Source organism: Hoplias malabaricus, chromosome 13 (genome assembly GCF_029633855.1).
Source record: "Hoplias malabaricus isolate fHopMal1 chromosome 13, fHopMal1.hap1, whole genome shotgun sequence".
Taxonomy (NCBI): Eukaryota; Metazoa; Chordata; class Actinopteri; order Characiformes; family Erythrinidae; genus Hoplias; species Hoplias malabaricus.
In genome coordinates, this window is record NC_089812.1 from 30,938,560 (window position 1) to 30,961,528 (window position 22,969).

The window sequence follows — 22,969 nt, forward strand, 5'->3', positions numbered from 1 at the left end:
TCCTTTGTCTCACCCTCTCTTGTCGGTCATTCATTTTGTTTTCCATGTCATGTTGCTCAGTCCAGTCTGTTTTCTGTTGTTGTATTTGCATTATCCAAGTCTGTCTGTTTAGTTATATTTTGTTTAAATAAATGACTATGTTATTATCGTGTGCGTCTGCCTCCGCGATCCTGACAGCAAGTAAAAGGTTGTGGATAAGAAGGGCACAGGTTGGTTGAGGAAGTGCAGTAAGTGATTGATTTTACAGGTGTAGCGCGGTGGGTAATAATTATACAGAACCATTAACATATGAAGATGTATATGATGGCATATCATGCAACGCTCACAAGGAACTGGTGGCACTGAATATTTATTAACATCTTATCTTTAATATTATATATTTATGTATAAATTAAATTTAAATTAAATTAAATTATAATATTTAGCTAGTTTAGTTAAGGGTATTCTGTATGTTAAAAGGTCAAAGATGAAAATTAATGGTCCCTGTGTGTTGTGAGAAGCTCCAGGAAGCTCCTACAAAGTGTTTCAGTACTTGATGCATTTGAGGTGGTTCTTAAAGAAATGATGGGCTAGTTTTCCCCTTCCATCGTTCATGTATCTGTACGTCTGGTAGTCCGCAACCCTGCGTCTTTCCTGATGGCCAACAGTAAGTCCTTTGCAAGTTGCAACCATCAAAGCTCCAAGTCCATCAATGAAGAACTCTGAATAAGTAAGAAAAGGGGGTAGTGATTCAGAGATTAAGAGAGATTTGAACATTTTATTTGTTTCCTCTGCTATATTGTCTGAACCAAGCAGGCTCTCTTTTGTACATGACATGGCCAAAGGTTTGTGGACATATGCTCATCCAACATTACGTTCAAAATCAAATGGAAGTGTATACACTTTTTCTGCTGTAAAATAACATAGACTTCTGGGAAGGCTTTACAATCTGTTGGAACTTGTGAGCTTTTAATGATATTTAGCCAAAACATCATTTATTAGTGGGCACTTATGTTGTATGCTTAATTCTGGATCAAAACCAAATTCCACTGCTCCTAGTGCTGGGTGAGAGCTTTAGAAGCCTCTAGCTCATGATTGGCTATGGGCACGGAGACCCATTTTATTTCAAAGTTTTCTATAGAGTTTATACAATTGAACATGTGACCAGAGTGGGTGCAAATAACTGTATTAACTCTTTAAAAGAAGTGTCTTTCTGACATGTAACGTGGACTATGCTATTAAAGCTATTTATTGGTTAACAGAATTTGTATGACTGCATTACAGAAAATAAAGGACATTCTTACCTGTGTGAGCTGCTCTTTTCAGGAAAGGGTCAAAACCAACCCTCCTCACAGCATCTGTCCGAGCCAGGAAGAAATTGACCACTCCGTCCACAAAGAAACAACCACTAAAGCCAGGCACAGGACCATGAACTTTACCATGGATCCGACTCATACAGCCCCCCTCCTCCTCATCCCCCTCTTCATACATCAGGCTGAAGAAGAACTGATTTCCATCAACATCTCCACCAACCTGAGAAAGCAAAGAATTTAATGGCAAGCAATCAAACAATTGATCCAGACAATTTGCAACATTTTGTAAAAACCAAAAGAACATAAATTTGCTTTGGTTTGTTCTTTCTCTTGATCATAACTTTTAACTAATAACTAGGGATGGGCGGTATCCACATTTTTTGTACCATCATAAAATATTATCGTGGTATACTGTATTACCATGGGGAGGGGGTGCTCTGTCAGGCCTTATATCTGTGAGCACATAGTCGAGCGAATTTAGCTAAACACGTACTGACGATAAAAAAAATTCAGCAAATTTCAGCAGCTGGTGCTGAATGAAAAAGAAATGTTCGAAAATAAGCAAAATAAGACGGTTCTACACTGTTTAGAAGCACAGCTGGCACACCACAGCAGATTTTTCAGCAAACTGAGGCTCAGAACACACATATTTAGATGATATAGCCATATACCTGTGGGCACAAAGTCGAGTGAAGAATTTTTGAGTATTTTGTCTGTTTACAGCTTTCTTCCTCTCTCTTTTAACCCAACCTCAGTGCTAAACTTAGCGTACAACTGCATTGCGCTATTGTTCCCCCCCGTTTTCAGACATTAGCAGTCAGTAAGCTCCCACAGCACCCCCTCCCTGTGGCTTTCTTAAATGCACAAGAACGTTTTAGCCGACTTTTAAAGACAACTGAAATTTGTCACACCACACACACGTCATAAATACCGCCCTCATTTTCAGATACTGTCTACACTGTTAAATACCGCGGTATACAGTGTTTTACTGACCAACCGATGTGGGGTTTGGCACCTTTTGCTGATAATAGTCTGGATGGTCCTTTTCATGTTTGTTATTAAGAACTCACGTTGCATTTCTTGATTAAGTAGCAGACTATCAAATGACAACTTGTTTCTGAAGTACTCCAATGTCACTATACTTATCAGTGGTGTAAGAAATTACAGCATGGACCCAAATGTGACTGGCTTACCTTGCTGCAATCAACAATATTAATATCATAACAAATGTTAATAAACCGGTGTGTCTTCCTAGAGATAGGTTGACCATTTGGCATATTTAGCATATGAACAGGCAAAGCAGGAAGAACCACAACAGCTCTCACTGTGGGAAGGACGTTTATTACCGAGTAATCAACAACCATCACAGACAAAGGGAACTGGTCTAAACATGAAGGTGACAGAACTCAATTTCCATTAGAACGTGAGTGGTATTTACACATGGACTGTATTCAGACACAACTGACATTACATCCTTCAGGAGGAGCTTAGGAGAAGGCGGTATTGTAAAGCTATATAAGCTGTGTTTTTCTAGTACTCAAGGTTCAATCTAGCTCCGCTGAATCCATGGTGCATCTTTGTATCTTGCAACTGCTTGCTGTAATAAAGGTTTTCTTGGATGATACATTTCTAAAGTTTCTAAAGTAACTGAAACTTGGGTGATACATTTCTAAAGTTTCTAAAGTAACTGAAACTTGGGTGATACATTTCTAAAGTTTCTAAAGTAACTGAAACTTGTTGGGCTGTTTTTATCTGATTCTGTTATTAAAACAGGTTTGTTTTTGGACTATTACACTGAGTAAAGCCTTACAATGGAGGAACTAGTGTTTGCATACATTGCTAAACACAGTTCAAAGGAACTATTTAATGGGATTGAGAATATTGTGGACAAGCCCTATGAGTGGGCTATGTCCCGATTTGAAAATGATTCTAAAGCACCTAGGAATAATAAGAAGAATATTGCTAATGCCCTTCATGCCCTTTTTTGGCGTCATTCAAACTAACCAGAAAAAGGTTCAGAGAAGTCAAGGCAGAGAGAGATGCACTTGATACAGAGAACAAAGTGCTTCATACTCAAATTAGTGAAAGTGTAATGTCTATAAAAAATTACCAAGCGCGTGAAACAATTCTGAAGGAAGAAATAGTTCGGCTGAAACAAGAAATTTCAGTATGTAAGGCTGACAATCACAGACTTCTATCATCAGTTGAAAAGTTATCAGGTGATTTACAGCAAGCTAGAGCAGCATTCCAGTTTATGAAAAAAAATACATCTTCTACATTAAGGCTAGATAACTGGGGAAAAATGTATTCTAGAACACCTCTTGATCAGATTTCAAAGCAAATGAATTTTCAAAGTATACATGAAAAAAATCCAGGACTGGAGGAAGCGTCTCCTCCACATCACAGCAATCATGACTACTCAGATCATACAGTGAGGTTTCCTATGGCACCACTGCATTCTTACACAGCGGTACACCCTGGTGAAGGAGGTGGTGGTGACATCAGAACTCCAATTGTCCGTGCTCTAAATCCTACTGAATTGGAATCATTAATCAAGAATGTGGAAAAATTTAATCCCATTAAAAAATGATGCCTTAGACTTCCTAGACAAACTGGAACAGCACGCTGACATTCATGGGTTAACAGATGCAGATGCTTGTGTTGTCTTGGTTATGTGTCTTCCTTCTACTCTTCTGCTTTCTCAGAGAGACTCATGGATGCTTTTGTAACCTATAGTGGTATTAGTGACACTAGGACACAGGATCAGAGATTTAAGTCCGCTCTGATTGGCCAGAGCGACAGTTTTACCCGTGCTGCCCTAGCAACGCATGTAACACATACGTCTACATATGATGAAATCATTACTAAAATGATTCATTTTCACAATAGCAATGCTGATACCAGGAAATCCACTCCCATAGCAGCTATTAATCATAAAGCTTCCAATCAGAATACAGCTCGAAAAAATGTTTTCCGGATTAATGAATGGCTGGTAGCTAGAATGACTCAGGAGAGACTACCACTCTATAATCCAAATGTGACCAAGGTGTGCTTTTAATATGATAAAGAGGGATATATTGCTAGAAATTGCAAATCTACTTTGAGGCATGAATCTTCAAAGATGTTCCCAAACTCCAAGGTGCATAAAAAGCTCAGGGAATTGCAAAAAGCGAAGAAGACATTGAACACAGAGAACAGCGAATTACGGGCTGCTCTAGGTGAATTGCAAGCAGCAATAGAGAAACTGAACATAGACAACTGTGAATTACAGGCTGCTCTAGGAAGAGCAGACTGTAAATCTGTGCACGGTTCTGCATAGGAATCACAGGACTCTGTGATAGCTGTAGCACTTATGCCATGAGACAGTATTGTGAGCCAATTTTAAATGGTGTTGGAGGTCAGTGCAATGATTGGCTATTGAAGATATTAAACACATAAAATAAAAATGATGCATTTGGGAAATCCGTGGTGATCAAACTCAAAGTGAAGACTCCCTATTCCCCCACAAAGCGGTTAACGCTTCCTCGCTTCTCTTAGAGTCTAGAACTCTCATGGTTAGCTAGGGACAGTAGTAGCACTATTTAATATGTGTAAGTCCACAGTTATTTTAATAACAGATGCCATCAAAACAGGATACCGCTGTTGCTTTGTTCATGCATTTCAGGAAATGTCGAGTGAGTGTTGGAGGATTTTCCGAAGCCATGGCGGATAAAGAGATGCCAGCTGATAAGACCTTACTCTACTCAGCAACCTGAAACCAACTGAAATATAGATGACGACGGAAGATGCAACACTTAAAGCATTCCTCTCTCCTACTGTCTTAAATTAAATGAACTCAAATGAAAACAAGAAGTGCTTTCAAAAAGGGAGAGATTTTAGGATTTCTATTATTTTTTTAGATTTCTTTTATATACTTTCATTTTACATTAGCAATTTACAACCTTTCGTGAACTGATCAAGCTGGCAAAGCTAAGGTTGGTGTCTAATGTATAATGTTGTGGTGTGTGTGTGGTTAGTGTTCACATTCCAACTTCCTCAAACACTTCATTTTGTCAGTTGCACTGAATGTGATGGTTGTTGACTGAGATTCTATGTGTAATCTCTGCATTCAAGAAATCCTTGAAAACCCAGCTCTTCCGAGAGTATCTTTTACACTGAAAGTCTTTCTTTAATGCACTTATTACTTCCTGCATATTGCACTTAATGTAAGGTATTTTGTATAAATTGTGCTGTAGTTTGAATGTTAGAGCCTCTTTTTGTAAGTCGCTTTGGATAAAAGCGTCTGCCAAATGCATAAATGTAAATGTAAATGTAAATGTAATCAACAACCACCACAGACAAAGAGAACTAGTCTAAATATGAAGGTGACAGAACTCAATTTCCACTGAGTTAGAACTTACATTACATCCTTCAGTAGGAGCTTAGGGGAAGGCGGTATTGTAAAGCTATATAAGCTGTGTTTTTCTAGTACTCAAGGTTCAGTCTAGCTCCGCTGAATCGATGGTACATCTTTGTATCTTGCAACTGCTTGCTGTAATAAAGGTTTTCCATTTTTCATCAATTTTTGAGAGATGTCCCATTTTTTCCAACAGTAGCATGATGGCTTCTCATGCCGTGCTGCTGTTAGCAGAAACCAGACAAGATAGACGTGTGCAGAAATGACAATAAACCAAGTGATAATTTTAATAAAAACAACAGGTTTCAAAAATACGACACAGAAATGCCAGTTTAGCTCAGTAAAGGACTAAGTTTCCAAAAGGCACTAGAGAAAATTCTCTGTCAGTGTTTTGAAAATACTGTTTAAATAGTCCGGCACAGGTGTCTCTAATCAGTATTCCGGCCAAAAGTGGACTCATGGGGACTGAAGTTTGCAAGAGGATCAGGTAGATAACAGAGGTTGCGGAAATGGGATCTGGCCTTGCCCTGCATGGACAGATTTCTTCACAATCCCTGAATTTATTCACAGCTTTATGTGCCACATCTTAGCATTCTTGCTCTGAGAAATGCTTTGTTGAGCCAAAGCAGTGAGCCATGACCCAAAGATTATGGTTTTGGGGTCTCCATTTTCATACTCAACCTTGAAACCTTCAGGTATTAAATGTGTACCTGCTTATGGTGAAATATTTCAAATGAGTATAATTGAATATATACTTTTTTATTCATATTTTGACACTAATACTCTTGTAATTAAAAAAAAAAAAAGGTTTGAGAGAAAGGACAAATCACAAGTTCTTAAAATACATATTATGGAATGTTGCAACAATTCCAGTAATGAGGTATGTACAATGACTATTACTTCAGACATTCTCACAATGTACATCTAAGCATTTTTCTCATGACTCACCACATCCAGTTCTGGAACGGCCTCCAAAACTTTCACAAAGCTCTCAATGCTGGTCTTTTCGTGGAATGCATAGTCATCGTCCACCCATAGGAAGTACTTGCTGGTGACCTGTGAGATGGCCAGGTTTCTGCCGGCAAACCAGCCCTGAGAAATGATATCGATTTAGATTTACTCCTCAGCAAAAGGCATTTAAAGGGTCAAATGATAAGATAAATATTTATAATAATGTGTACATTTTAACTCTGTGGTTGTGTGATCACACTGATGATTTACTTTCTATATGTAAAATGGCATTTAATTTTTATACATTTATATTCTGTTAACTAGATTTGCAGTTTAGGAAGGACATTTTAAACAGTTTGAAAAAAGCTAAAAGTGTGGCACAGCAGGTAGTGTCGCCCCGGGTGACTGTCTGTGAGGAGGTTGGTGTGTTTTCCCTGTGTTCGCGTGGGTTTCCTCCAGGTGCTCCGGTGTCCTCCCACTGTCTAAAAACACACATTGGTTGGTGGGTTGGCGACTTAAAATTGTCCGTATGTGTGAGTGAGTGAGTGAGTGAATGTGTGTGTGTGTGTGTGTGTGCGCTCCCATGTGAAGGACTGGCGCCCTCTCCAGAGTGTATTACTGCCTTGCACACAATGATTCCGTGTGGGCTACGGACCCATCGCGACCCTGAACTGGAAAATGAATGTTTTCCTCACCATGTGCTCATTTAGCACATGGCTCTGTTTATTCTTCCTGTCTCCGCCCTAGTCCTGCCTCAGATCCGCCCTCTCGTCAGTGTCTCCTTTGTAGTCCTGCCCTCTTGTTATCAGTCCCAGGTGTTCCTTGTCAATGCTCTCTGTATATATAGTCCCTTTGTTTCAGTGCTCCCTTGTCGGTTCTTGTGTGTGTAGATGTGTTTCTTTGTCTGTTGTCTTACACAATACCACCAGTTCACAGTTGTTATGTTCCTGTCCTAGTTATATTCTACTGAGTTCTAGTTTGTTTTCTTGCCTCCCTGCTCATGTTTGTTTTCTGTTTGTTTTGTTTGCCTTGGGGCGGCACGGTGGCGCAGCAGGTAGTGTCGCAGTCACACAGCTCCAGGGACCTGGAGGTTGTGGGTTTGATTCCTGCTCCGGGTGAACGTCTGTGAGGAGTTGGTGTGTTGTGTCTGCGTGGGTTTCCTCCGGGTGCTCCGGTTTCCTCCCACGGTCCAAAAACACACGTTGGTAGGTGGATTGGCGACTCAAAAGTGTCCGTAGATGTGAATGTGTGTGTGTCTGTGTTGCCCTGTGAAGGACTGGCGCCCCCTCCAGGGTGTATTCCCGCCTTGCGCCCAATGATTCCAGGTTGGCTCTGGACCCACCGTGACCCTGATAACCGGTTACAGATAATGAATGTGTTAGTGAGAGTGAGAGAAAGGGAGAATATTATTAGTATTAGGGTAATGGGGAAAAGAGTGAGGAGTGAGGAAACATATCACTGAAAAGTTTGGTTTAGACAGGTTCAGCTGAGAGTTATCAGCTGAAAGACATCATCCAATCTAAAATAAATGAAGAACAGATAAATGGGGTTAAAGATCATGAAGATGGGGGGGCAACCAGGATGGGTTGTGGTGAAGCCAGGTCTGAACCTATGAATTTTGGTGGGTTTAGATCAGAAATGGAACAAAGTTTACAGACACAGTTTAATGAAATCCTGTGTAAATTAATCAAAGATGACTAATCGGATAGACTTCAAAAATACATAACACACCTCTCACTGCAAAGACCTTCCAAACACAGTTTGAAGGAAGCATGCATATTAAGCAGTTTGGACTGTAATAATTGCAGAACCTTGGGAAGAATGATAAGATAAAGGAATAACAATATTGTGCTTTTCATGCACTATAACTTTGGAAGACAGTCGAATGTACTTCACTGCTACAAAATTACTGTAATAATTTAAACATTTTCTGAGCATATCTGATTTCTCTTCCAACACATTAACTTTAAGACTGTTCCCCTGCTCCCAAATATATCCCACCCACTGTGGGATGCTGTTGTAATAATTTGTTATTTACATCACCTGGTCTTTAATAATTAATAATTCTAATAACTCTAACAAAGGGCAGATGTGTGTACCTGAGCAGGAGGCATGATGTAATGTTCTATGTTGGTTCCTGACACATTTTCAGGCTTCAGATTGTCATCAGCAACAATGATCTTGATGTCTGGATAAAAGCGCCGGATGCTGCTGATGAGAACATTTAACTCTTCATATCTGAGAAATGTCTTAGTGGTTATGGTCACCAGGGAGTTGATGTCTGAAAGGGAAAATAAAAGGAAAGTATGAAGTTTTTCATTATTAGATTAAAAAATCATCCACTTGTCAGTATAAATAAAGTTGTAAAATAGGACCAAAAACAAGCCTGTGGTAGAAAACATTATATTGCAGTTTTGACTGTTGTTTTTTTTTTTTTTTTTTTTGATATTTATAGGTATTCAATTAAAATATTTAGTAAGCTGGTACTTGGGCTTTTAATGGTAAAAATGATCATTAATATAGTATTAAATTGGAAAAGCAAATCTAGCAAGTCAGCAAGAACGTTAAAATTCAAAACCTTTTCTTAAGCCTGTTTTGAGCTTTAACACTGGATTAATAAAGAATAAATATTGATACATTTTTATAATACATATATAAAAAATACTGCACTCACTTTATATGTACATACTTTAAAGAGTCACCAATTTTAAGGTAGTGACAATAAATATCAAGAATAAATTGATAATACACACTGCTGCTGTAGATTGCTCTGGTTCTCTAGTCTAGTCTTGTGTTAGTGTTTGGTTGATGTGCCGTAAACTTGTAGCTAGTAAAGCTCCATCAGTATTTTGATTTGCTTGAATGGAGGATAATGTAACCTGTTGCAAAATATTATAATGCTTGGCTGCTTCTGAAAAAATACATTCCTGCACATTTATGTTATGATTGCTGCCTCTGAAGGAGCTACAGGATGTTATATAATAATGCTCTGCTTCATCTGAGGTGGATCCTAAGACAAAGTTGAATACCCGCTACATGTGAGGAAATAGATCATTATTGCATGTCAATCTTTTGTATGCAAAATGTACTTTATTAAAATATGTGTACAAGGCAACAGAATTTGTAACATTCTGCAGCTTCCTGTGACACTGATGTGTCAGTGTATACAGAAAAAAACACAATGAATTGAGTGTGAGATTCGAATTCAATTCAGGCTCCTTAGATTGTCTCTTCTTATAGTCAACTTTACAAGGTCCACCCCTGGTTAAAGGTACTAACGTTGTTTTGTTTTCTCACCTTCTCCAGGATCGAAGAGGACAGGCACAGAGGGTCTGCTGATTGTAATGGGGAATATAGCCTCATATTCCTCAAAGGAGAAGAAAGCTGAACAGGAAGTGATTAGTTAGTAAACAGAAAGAGATTCATCATCATCATCATCATCATTATGTTTTCCGCTTATCCATTTCAGGGTCGTGGTGGCAACATGGCAAGCAAAGAAACCCCGACATCTCTGTCCCCCTCAAATTCCACCAGCTCCTCCTGGGGATTCCCAGGTGTTCCTAGGCCAGCTGGCAGATATAATCCCTCCAGCGTGTCCTGGGTCTACCCCGGGGGCCTCCTTCCAGTTGGATGTGTCTGGTAAACCTCCAATGGGAGGCGTCCAGGAGGCATCCTTACCAGATGCCCGAACCAACTCAACTGACTCCTCTCAATGTGAAGGAGTAGCGACTCTACTCCGAGCTACTCCCATATCACTGAGCTCCTCACCCGATCATGGAGAGTACGCCCCACAACCCGTCGGAGAAAGCTAATTTTGGCTGCTTGTATCCACAATCTTGTTCTTTCGGTCATTACCCAGAGCTCATGACCACAGGTGAAAGTGGGTACGTAGACTGACTGGTAAATTGAGAGCTTTGTTTTATGGCTCAGCTCTCTCTTCACCATAACGGTCTGGTACAGTGGCCTTTATTACTTTTCATTACTGCAGACGCTGCACCTAAGTTATGGTCAACCTCACGATCCCTCTTCTCATCACTCGTGAACAAGAAACTGAGATACTTGAACTCCTTCACTTGGGGTAGATTCTCACCCCCTACCTGAAGGCAGTATGTCATCTGTTTCTGGGAGATAACCATGGCCTCACACTCGGCTGCGAAGAAGCCAGAAGATCAACATCGTCTGCAAGCAGCAGAGATGCCACCTCCCGAGCCCCTTGACGGAAGCCTTCCTGTCCCAGGCTACGCCTCGCTACCCTGTCCATGAACATCAGGAACAGGAGTGGAGACAAGGCACAGCCCTGACTGAGTTTAATGCCCACACTGAACAAGCTTGACTTACTGCTGAGGATGCGAACACAACTCAAATTCTGAGAGCACAAGGATCATACGGCATGCTGGAGCGACCCTGACACCCCATACTCACAAAATCTCTTGGGGAACATGATCATACGCCTTCTCCAAATCCCCAAAGCATGTGTAGAGTGGAGAAGAGTGGACTCTGTACCCAATGGGCATTGCACCGCACCCCTACTCTGGATCTTGCGGGTGGTGAGCCCACATGATCCTCCCATGTTGCCTATTTGGGCTGCCTGGCCAGGTCATGTGGGCTGCCCGGCCACCAGGTGCTCACCGTCAGACCCTAACCCCAGGCCTGGCTCCAGGGGTAGGTCCCAGTAACCCTCTACCAGGCAGGGTACACTTAGTTTAAAAAGTTATAGTGATGCTTCTTGGATAGTGTTTGTCTGGATCTTCACTCCAGATCTCTTCCCCATGGGAGACCCTACTGGGACAGCTCCCGATAACACAGCCCTGGAAGGTCATGAGACCACACAAGCCCTTCCACCACAACAAGGCCCCGATCTAGGAAGGGCTTGTGGTTCATGTAATGTGCAAATTCATAAATAAATAATTAAAAAAAAACCTGAAGTGTTCATTCATTCATTCATTCATTGTTTGTAACCACTTGTCCAGTTCAGGGTCACGGTGGATCCGGAGCCTACCCAGAATCACATGGTGCAAGGGCGACACACATACTCACACATTCACTCACACACTTGCACCTATGAACAGTTTTGAGTAGCCAATCCACCTACCAACGTGTGTTTTTGGACAGTGGGGGGAAACAGGAGCAGTAGGAAGAAACCCACTCAAACACACCAAATTCCTCACAGACAGTCTCCTGGAGTGGGACTTGAACCCAAAACCCCAGGATCCTGTGTGACTGCGACACTACCTGCTGTGGCACCGTGCCGCCCACCCTGAGGTGTCATTTTCATTCATTCATTCATTCATTATCTGTAACCGCTTATCCAGTTCAGGGTCACGGTGGGTCCAGAGCCTACCTGGAATCATTGGGCGCAAGGCGGGAATACACCCTGGAGGGGGCGCCTGTCCTTCACATGGCAACACAGACACAGACACACACACATTCACTCACACCTACGGACACTTTGGAGTCACCAATCCACCTACCAACGTGTGTATTTGGACTGTGGGAGGAAACCGGAGCACCCGGAGGAAACCCACGCGGACACGGGGAGAACACACCAACTCCTCACAGACAGTCACCCGGAGCAGGAATCGAACCCACAACCTCCAGGCCCCTGTAGCTGTGTGACTGCGACACTACCTGCTGCGCCACCGTGCCATCCACCCTGAGGTGTAATTTATTCTTTAAAAATTTAATTTATTATTTAAATATGTATAATTTAATAGCTATGTACTGTTCCACAGGGGGAGGGAAATGGAGGTTTCCTATCCTTTTCAACAAGTTAAATAGTGCATTTTCTGCAATGCTGAACATAGAGTAGCAGTGACAGAGGCTCAATTCTCTCTATTTCAGGTCAGAGAAGCATCACAGTTTTTTGCTTTTTAAGCTTTAATGTAAGCTCTCTGTTTTGTCTGCATAGTTGCAGAGTATAGTTTGGGCTATTTCTGCAATTCTGAAACACCTGCGGCTTTAGTTTTTCTGACTTCTTGCCTGATACTCGTTGTTGTCTTTTGGACTTGTTTATCTTCTGAATGAATAGCAGTTACTGTTGATCCAAATGCAGTCAAATATTATATGGTATCAATCATTTTGTTAATTCATAACAGTTCTAAGAATTGAAAGTGATTACTAACCGTCTCAAATTCACACAACTTTTTATAAAAAAAAAAAAGTCTGCCTTTGGTATTATCGGTTTTAGACGGAGAAACATTTTCACTTGTTTTAGTGAGATTTGTTCAGACATGTTTCGGTTTTATTCACACACAAAACAAAAGGAACGACAGATTTACCTAATATAGTGGAGTAAAAATTAAGATTTTTGACTTTGAAATGTAGTGGACTTAAAGTAAAAAGTCGCCCAAATGGAAATACTTGAGTAAAATACAGATACACCAAAAACTACTTACCTAGCTAAGGACAGTAGCTAATGAATTACATTTACTTTGTTACTGTCCACCACTGGAAGTTGGTTGCACATCTATTCCTGTCTCTATTTACACAGCCATTGAGATGTCTAATGAGCCACAGGAGTGGTGGGTGTGTATCACACTGAGCCACTAGCTGTTACCCAGAAAAACATCAGAAGTTGCCAGGTATTTTCATTTCTTAGATTTCTTTAATTGTTTAGTTGAGTCATCATAAGGAGTTGTCACCCCCTCTTGTGAAATTGCCACAGAAATTACAAATTCTCAAGTGTATATCAAAGGCTTTTAGAGTCAAGCTGAAATCAAAATGGAAATTAATCTTGTTGATTCGTGTCATGTCATATTAAGCAGTTGATTGCACCATATCGTCATATAGAATATACCATATACCATATTCTTATCATAAAATACAAAATCTTTATTTTTGTGCAATCTTTAATCAAAGTGTATTGATAATTTATTATTGTGATTACAGATGCCAGAGGCTGAAATATTACATTAAGGTAACTTGGACAATTCCAGAGAACTGCTGTTCTCACAGCAAAACAAACTCCCCTTCCCCTGTTTACTTTTATTCAGAAGCTCCACATTTTGTATGTGGAATAGTTTGTTTGAGTGATAAGTTTATTTGTTGGTAAGTTTATATTCTCTGTTTGAATTACCATAGAAACTCATGGGTAACTGGAGTGGTTCCATTTTGTAGCACTTTTGCTATGCCTTTACTTAGATGAAAAGTTAGTGGTCGGAGTTAGTTCCACTTTAATTAAACACTGGAGCAGGAATAGAGCAACATCCCCATTACTTTTCATGATTTTCAAAGTTCAGAAGTCTTACCACTGTCCAATCGCCTCCAGTTGCCATTTCTTTGCTATGGCTCACCAGCAGTGCACAAAGGAAAAGGATGAGCCAGTTCTGACTGAGCCTTTCTTTCCCATCTACCGACCCACTGTTGTATACAAACACTGGAGCTTGGCTATTAATGCTCAGCTGGCTCTGAAGAAGTACATTCCTGCACATTTATGACTGCTGCTTCCGAAGGAGCTACTGAATGTTCTGCTTCCTCTGAGGCAGAGGCTAATGCAAAGTGGAATGCAAAGTTGAACAGCACATGACTGTTACCTCTGAGGAAACCTTTAGAGGCAGCAATCAAAAACCAAGGGTGCAAAATGTACTCGACTATTTCAGGTCACCTCTAGTTAAAGGTTTTACCATTGGTTTGTGTTCTCACCTGCTTCAGGATTGGAGATGACAGGCATGGACCGTCTGCTGATTGTAATGAGGATTATAGATTTATAGTCCCCAAAAGAAAAGTAAACTGAACAGGAAGTGCAAAGAGACCAGAGAGCTGGCAAATAATGAGTATTCCTTCTCGGGATTTCATAAATAGTTTTGTAAATCACAGGTTTAAAATCGCAGGTATTATCTGCGATATAAATAAAACATTTTGATGTTAACCTCTTTGGATAATGAAAAACATCTTAATGTAATTGTACTTTCAAAACTGCTTTAGACAAAGCCATCTTTTATATCCTTTATGATCTTTTATACATCCTTTACACACTTAAAACACCATATTGCATTCCTGTTAATACAGACCTTAATGTTTGTTTTTGGCACATTTCTATTTGCAGACGATCGTCAACAGGCTACAGATATAATTAAATTCTTTGCCTTCGCTCATTTCTAAGATGCTTATCTGATGCAGTTATAACAGCAAAGCCATTTATGTTTTTATGGTTCTCCTTTAGTGCATTACAAAGCTTGGATTGTTACTGCATTTGGATGGTGGTGCAACAGGTAGCGTCACTGTCACAGAGTTCCAGGGTGCGTGGGGTTGTGGATTCAAGCCCTTCATCAGGGTTTTGTCTGTGAGGAGTTGGGTGTGTTCCTCATATTTGTAACCATACTTGTCCTGTTCCTGTATAGGTAACTATAGGTAACAGTGTAATTCAAACGGTACAACAGAAAATTAAAACGTAATGGTTTTAAATAGAAAACCATAACGTATTGGATTTTAAATGAGGTTTAGGGAATTAACTCAACTTAAAAATCATTTTATTGTTGAGGAAATTAGTTGTGACCAAGGAAAGAGGCTGATTCGCTGTGATTTCAAGTTTAAAAAAAGTTTAAATTGTACACATCTTTGACTGATATACCGTATGTAGGTTAATGCTGAGCCTTACCCATGTCGAGAGTCTTGATGTGGTACACAGTGCTGGTATACATCACTCTGCTCAACATGTGGTTGAGATGCTCTAGGCTTGTGGTGGAGATGGTGAGTGTACTCTTGTCCTGTCCCTCCACTTGCACTCCTTCTACATTTTCCGCTGATAACACACCTTTATGTACACTCAAAGACACCTAGTAACACAGTGGGGAGAAAACAGGTAAGGGTGGGTTTATGAGTGAGCAAAGCAGCACCATGGGTTAAATAACATGGAAGCAAAGAGGTGTGACACACTTTGTACAAACTTGCAAGTGATTTTGGTTTTATCTGAATTTATTTAAATCATTTCATTTTTTTAATAATTTTATGTGTGTTTTCTGTGTCTTTCAGATTTGCGTTTACTATTTCCCTGATTTTATATTCACTTAATTACATTTATCTTTAAAATAAATAATGTAATGTATTATCTGTGTCAATTCCCTGTGTTTTATTGATTTAATGTATATTGGATGAATGTATTTGATACATTTTTTAATCAATTAATTAACATTAAAAAAATTCACAAGATTACAAGGGGAAAAAAACAAGCATGTAGAGTTTCAGGAAGTATATTTTTTTTAGAAAATGAACCACATGGAGTGGTTTTCAAAGGAAACAAAAACCACACTTGTCTGTGTGAGCTTGTGGTTTTCTCTCATAAATCTATACATCAGTTTCACACCATCTTCACATGCTCATGTAATGTTAAACATATTCACCATCAAAACTGAACTGTAAGAGGATGCAGGAAACACAAGCATATGCCAAGTACATGAAGGCACTATATATATATATATATTATAAAAGACACAGTAAAGCTGGCAGTGCTGGTAAAGCTGGTAATTGCTGGTAAAGACTTGATTTCTGAAGTTCTTCATATGAGTGTGGCTCCAATGACTGTCTTGATCATTGGGCTGGGTACAGTATTATAAATATTTCAAAGTCAACGTAAAGACAAAGATTAATTTGCCTTAATGTTGAATTTTTGGATTTGAAAGGTCAGCATACAGACAAAGATATGACGACAGCAGATGCAAGCAACTTTACATTTCCACATGAAAGGCTGACAAATAGTAAATAGAAAAAGAGTTTTAAATACGTAATTAAAACAAAAATGTCAAGGAATTAGTGGGAAAGAACAGTGGCAAAAAGTGACAGTCCTTCACTATAAGGTTCAAGTAAACAGAGGATAGCCTCCCACATGCTCGCTGTCCCAAGAAATAGTGTTTTACAATCATACCTTATACGCCTCTTTCTCGCGTGCATGTACAGATAAACCTACAAAAACATTACTCAACATGAAGTCTGACATTACAAAGATGACCAAACTTAATGCTTAACGTTATCACTCATTTTCTCCAGTGTATCTTCTTCACATTTTAAAACAAACACAAAGTGGCCAGTATCAGAGATTCTGTGCTTAACCTAATCCCCCTTCGAGGGACCCGCTCTATGGAGAATAAACTGGTTCATTCATAGACTACTTTGCAATTTGATTCTACTTTAGTTACTACTTTATGAGACAAATGTCTGATCTCCTTTAACATTTACTACATAACATGATAAAACAAAGCAGATTACAGCAGGTCCATCATACCTGGGATCAGACTTTTCCTCAGGGGAATGACTTTGAATCCATGAATAGGATACTGGAGGGGGGAGTTGGGTTGAGCCAGAACAATCTTGTTCAAGTCCGTGGTCATCCTAATAAAGATGTTTGATAAAAATTTAATATGTGACAGGAGATATTAGACCAAAACATTGATCCTGAAAATGTAATACCATCTAGAGCAGGGGTCCCCAATACGTTTCCTGAAAGGCCACATCCAACCAACATCGAAAATCATATTATTATTACGGTGATCATGATTATGATTAAGTCTATGCAAAGAGGTAGGCCTAACTAACTACAGTTTTACAGTTTTTGATGTTTTGATGAGTTTTGAATGGTGCTCATTGATTGGTTTGCTTTTTTATTTTTGGTACGAGTAGCGTTAAGCCCCGGTCACACTGGGTTTTTGCATTTCACTCTGACTGTTTCTCAATATTTGATTTTGAACTGCTGTACTTGGATGTACAAACTTGGTGAGTTTGTTTTCTGTAATTGGAACACCAACGTACTTAATGAGTCACTGTCTCTCACCGCGGCAGGAAAACCCACCATGCTGAGGTTGTGAAATGCCTTCTGAGATGTGACTCTCTCTGAAGTCTAAATAAGTCTAGTCCCAGTGCATCCTCGATAATAGGTGTATTGTGTATTGTAATGTGTATTGTAATTGTACTTGTCTAGATGTGGACTTTTAAACAGAACAGGACTTGAGCTGTGATTGCTGACATTTCCCAAGTACATGAGAACCTAAGAACACACAAGAATACATATTGAGAAACAGCTTTAGCCTGGTGAAATGGGCGTGGCTGAGTGTGAGACCAGCAATCTACACTGTAAACCCTACTGCATTTTGTCTCAGCAGTTTCACATCTGAAGGGCACTGGTATTCTAACAGTAGTGGTGAAAAATTTGGAATTTCATGTGCAAACAATCAAGGACACAACCCGATGCTATATGGCTGTTTTGGCGGCGGGCCAAAGGTTTAGCTCTTGCGGGCTTCCCATCGGAGAACCGGAGAGTATCTGCAGGAGAATAGGAGGACTTCGAGAACAGGAATTACAGGTATTACACTGTAGTTGTGACCCACCACGACCCTGAACTGGATAAGCGTCTACAGTTTGCAATCTGATCTCCTAATTTGCCACATCTTTTGTGTGTTAGTACACCAACCTGGCCTTTCATGTGTAGTTAACTTCTCAAGTGAAATGTTAGCACTATACTGGCAGGTAATTTTGTTATGTGCATATTTCTTAAGGCAGGTGAGGAATATTTTTCTACACTAATGGTCAGAGGAAGAGAGATGGGGATGGCGGAATATGGTTGCCATAACTCCTCAGCCAACATGAAGGGTTAGGGATTCCTTAAGGGAGACACGTGTGTTCCAATGTCAGCCTCAGGCTCAACTGCCTCAAATTATTTTTGAATAATATAATTTGAATAGCAGAAAGCCTTTAAAAGAAAACCTGGTCTGATGTGTTCTGTACTCATTTGCCCGGCGTGTCTCCACAGATTTGAGACTTTCCTTCTCCACTTGAGAGCTAAGTTGAACTCCTTCACAAGAGCAAGACGAGCGGCTAACACTGAGAAGCAGCCTCCCACTGAGAACAGATAAAAAACACAGTCAAAACAACCAACTTTCCCCAACAAGCAATTACACTGTGCACTATGCATGTGATGTCAGATGTAATGTGTTTTATTGTTTTTGATTTCCCAAGTTTCCCCTGGATTTTCTTGTTTGGTCTCCACATAACACAAAATTACCAAGGTGAAGGCTTACAAATTTAATCCGAGATGTGTGAAACTAGCCACCACATTTTCAAACTGCGGCCACACCAAAGTCATTGCAGCTCAAAGAACACTAACTGCCCAAATCAGTTATGTTAGCTAGAACATGCTGAGTTATGTTAGCTAGAAAATGCTGTGTTGGCTACTGTGCTGAATGATGGGAAAGAGGTGGGACCATCAGGAAAGAGAGTGGCTAATTGTGATCTCTATGATGAATATGGTATTGAACTTGCCACAGTAAAAACACATTTAACCTCTTTATTCAGATCAGGTTCACAAAAGTCCAGAAACCTTACTTTACCTTCGGTTTGAGAAAGAAATGTCTGAAGAATCAATGTTTCTGCTCCATTTAAAGTCAGGTATGCTGTGAAGATGAAAAAACAAACATAAAAACAGATATATTTCACCAAATATTTATATGAGCTAACATACAATATTTAAAAAAATAATTTAAAGGCTTAATTCCTCAAATAACACATTTCCATACCGTGAAGACTGAGTATTAAACATGCCAGTACCTTGAGCAAGATGATTTTTGTCCAATAGATATCAGGAGGACAGTCATCAAGCTGATGGCAATGACCATCAGAATAAACATGGGATACTGCAAGCGATGCATTTTGTGACAGATGATGGCCTACAGTGGTCAAAAAACACGAATTTCACACAGAGTCTGATTTTCAAGAGTAAGATTGGGTATGGATTCTTGTAACAGTTACTTTTTACAGTAGATGTTCTTCTGCAAATCAGAAAACAATAAAGTACCAACGACAGCATTGCATTTGAATTGTCCGTTATACTTAATGTCTCCTTGCTGTTTACAAAAACAATCTTTCATAGCTAGCTTTATTAGGCTACATGATGTTAATTTTAAAACTCTAAACCACACAGCAGTTTTTGTAGATAAACAGAGCTTAGTAGGTAGTCAGTATTAGTGTTAGTCGTAGTACAGCACTAGACGACAAAAGGTCACACATTCACACATTCATTCACACACTCACACCTACGGGCACTCCAGAGTCGCCAATCCACCTACTAACGTGTGTTTTTGGACTGCGGTAGAAGAAGCACCCGGAAGAAACCCACGCAGACACAGGGAGAACACACCACACTCCTCACAGACAGTCACCCAGAAGAAACCCACACGGACACAGGGAGAACACACCACACTCCTCACAGACAGTCACCCGGAGGAAACCCACACAGACACAGGGAGAACACACCAACTCCTCACAGACAGTCACCCTGAGGAAACCCACGCAGACACAGGGAGAACACACCACACTCCTCACAGACAGTCACCCAGAGGAAACCCACGCAGACACAGGGAGAACACACCAACTCCTCACAGACAGTCACCCTGAGGAAACCCACACGGACACAGGGAGAACACACCACACTCCTCACAGACAGTCACCTGGAGGAAACCCACGCAGTAACAGGGAGAACACACCACACTCCTCACAGACAGTCACCCTGAGAAAACCCACGCAGACACAGGGAGAAAACACCACACTCCTCACAGACAGTCACCCGGAGGAAACCCACGCAGACACAGGGAGAACACAACACACTCCTCACAGACAGTCACCCGGAGGAAACCCACGCAGACACAGGGAGAACACACCACACTCCTCACAGACAGTCACCCAGAGGAAACCCACGCAGACACAGGGAGAACACACTAACTCCTCACAGACAGTCACCCTGAGGAAACCCACACGGACACAGGGAGAACACACCACACTCCTCACAGACAGTCACCTGGAGGAAACCCACGCAGTAACAGGGAGAACACACCACACTCCTCACAGACAGTCACCCAGAGGAAACCCACGCGGACACAGGGAGAGCACACCACACTCCTCACAGACAGTCACCCTGAGGAAACCCACGCAGTAACAGGGAGAACACACCACACTCCTCACAGACAGTCACCCGGAGGAAACCCATGCAGACACAGGGAGAACACACCAACTCCTCACAGACAGTCACACGGAGGAAACCCACACAGACACAGGGAGAACACACCAACTCCTCACAGACAGTCACCCAGAAGAAACCCACACGGACACAGGGAGAACACACCACACTCCTCACAGACAGTCACCCGGAGGAAACCCACACAGACACAGGGAGAACACACCAACTCCTCACAGACAGTCACCCTGAGGAAACCCACGCAGACACAGGGAGAACACACCACACTCCTCACAGACAGTCACCCAGAGGAAACCCACGCAGACACAGGGAGAACACACCAACTCCTCACAGACAGTCACCCTGAGGAAACCCACACGGACACAGGGAGAACACACCACACTCCTCACAGACAGTCACCTGGAGGAAACCCACGCAGTAACAGGGAGAACACACCACACTCCTCACAGACAGTCACCCAGAGGAAACCCACGCGGACACAGGGAGAGCACACCACACTCCTCACAGACAGTCACCCGGAGGAAACCCACGCAGTAACAGGGAGAACACACCACACTCCTCACAGACAGTCACCCGGAGGAAACCCACGCAGTAACAGGGAGAACACACCACACTCCTCACAGACAGTCACCCGGAGCAGGAATCAAACCTCCTGGAGCTATGTGATTGTTACACTACCTGCTGCGCCACCATGCCACCCTCATTCAGAATTACTTCAAAAATTACAAGTATCATTTTTACTCTTCTGGGAAGGCTTTACATTAGATTTTGGAACATTTCTATGGGGATTGCATTTCTATCGGGAATGCAATTTGATTTCATTCAGCCAGATAAATATTACTGATTTTGGGTCCCTGTTACAACCACTGGCAAAATGATGGAATCACCAGTCTCTGAGGATGTTCCTTCAGTTGTTTAATTTTGTAGCAAAAAAGCAGACCACAGACATCACAAAAACTAAAGACATTTCAAATGGCAACTTTCTGGCTTTAACAAACACTAAAAGAAATCAAGAAAAATAATTGCGGTAACCAGTAACACAGGGAAGCAGTAGCACAGGGAATAAATTATGGAATCACTCGATTCTCAGGAAAAAATGATGGAATCATCAAATGATGGATTCCAATTATGGAATCACCTGCAAATTTTCATTACAAACACTAACACCTGCATCAGATTAAAGCTGCTCGTTAGTATGCAGGTAAAAAGGAGTGATCACACCTTGGAGAGTTGTTGCTATAAGTGGACTGACATGAATCATGGCTCCAACACCAGAGATGTCAATTGAAACAAAGGAGAGGATTAATACTACATTAATTATGAAGTATTTTTTGTAGATCTACAACTATTACAGCAGGAGCAGATGCTTTTAATGTGGCATTAACAAGTTGTTGTGAAATGAGGAAGTGCCTTAGTCAGTGAACAAAAATACATAAAATCAAGATTTGCGTTATTTTTGTGCAAGGATACCACAAGATACAGAGAAATTAATGAGCCGGTTATTTCTGGATCAGTAAATGGAATATTCTCTCAATCTCTGCTTCAGCCTGTTTAACTCTAGCTTGCCCCACTCGTTCCATTCAAAGTTACATGAAAGTAGCTACTCACCAAGGGTTAATGTGGTCAGTTGTACATGAGCTGATGAGAACGTTGTCTTGTTTTTAATGTATATGTTCTGATATAATATCATCAAATGGCGACCCTGACTGATTGCTGCCACTACCAATAAAACTGTTTAAAAAGTAGGAAGCCACAGTTAAATGAGGTGGAGTTTAAATGGGAGGAGCTGGACTATTACCTTACCACCTACAGCTTTCCCTCTCTCTCTCTCTCTCTCTCTCTCTCTCTCTCTCTCTCTCCACCTGCCCCCGAACTCTGTAAAAAGAGTGAACAAACATATTCACTGACTTTAAATATGAAAATGATTTAAAGCAGGAGAAAATTATTTGTCTTAAAAGTACTTTTGTTATATTTCTGAAAATACTCGTAGCATTCCCATCGCAAGGAGTAAAATTAATGCTCTGATGACAACAATAAAAAGATTCCAATTGTTGTATAGACAATAGGACTCTAAGCCCCCGGACGGACAGACAAACAACATGCCACGGAGACAAGTGATCAGACAAACTACATATCGTTGCTGTCCAAAGAAAAACATGTATGTTTTTGAGTATTTTTAGTTTACTACATCATTTGAACACAGCAGTTATCCTGAATATTGTGTGACAATTTCATTATGAGGCCAACAGAAATACTCCAGAATAATAAGAATGTAAAAGGTAACCGATAATGTAAAAGACTTCCATTGAAAGTTAAGGGTTTTTCCTTTTCCTTTAAAGTTAGTATTATGTGGATACATGATAATGACAATGATGA

General features: G+C 40.6%; 1 protein-coding gene across 1 annotated transcript; it reads right to left on the minus strand.

Moving 5' to 3' along the window:
- Window positions 1-525: 525 nt before the first annotated feature.
- LOC136664486 (beta-1,4 N-acetylgalactosaminyltransferase 2-like) lies at window positions 526-22,325 on the minus strand. Its single transcript, XM_066641669.1, has 12 exons — window positions 22,202-22,325; window positions 19,171-19,289; window positions 18,954-19,016; window positions 18,331-18,465; window positions 16,856-16,962; window positions 16,499-16,536; window positions 15,236-15,413; window positions 9,937-10,023; window positions 8,739-8,920; window positions 6,637-6,780; window positions 1,284-1,512; window positions 526-701 (listed from the first exon to the last, which is right to left on the minus strand). The coding sequence occupies exons 2-12, from the start codon at window positions 19,269-19,271 to the stop codon at window positions 526-528; spliced, it is 1,440 nt and encodes a 479-aa protein (XP_066497766.1). The 5' UTR covers window positions 19,272-19,289; window positions 22,202-22,325.
- Window positions 22,326-22,969: the final 644 nt, after the last annotated feature.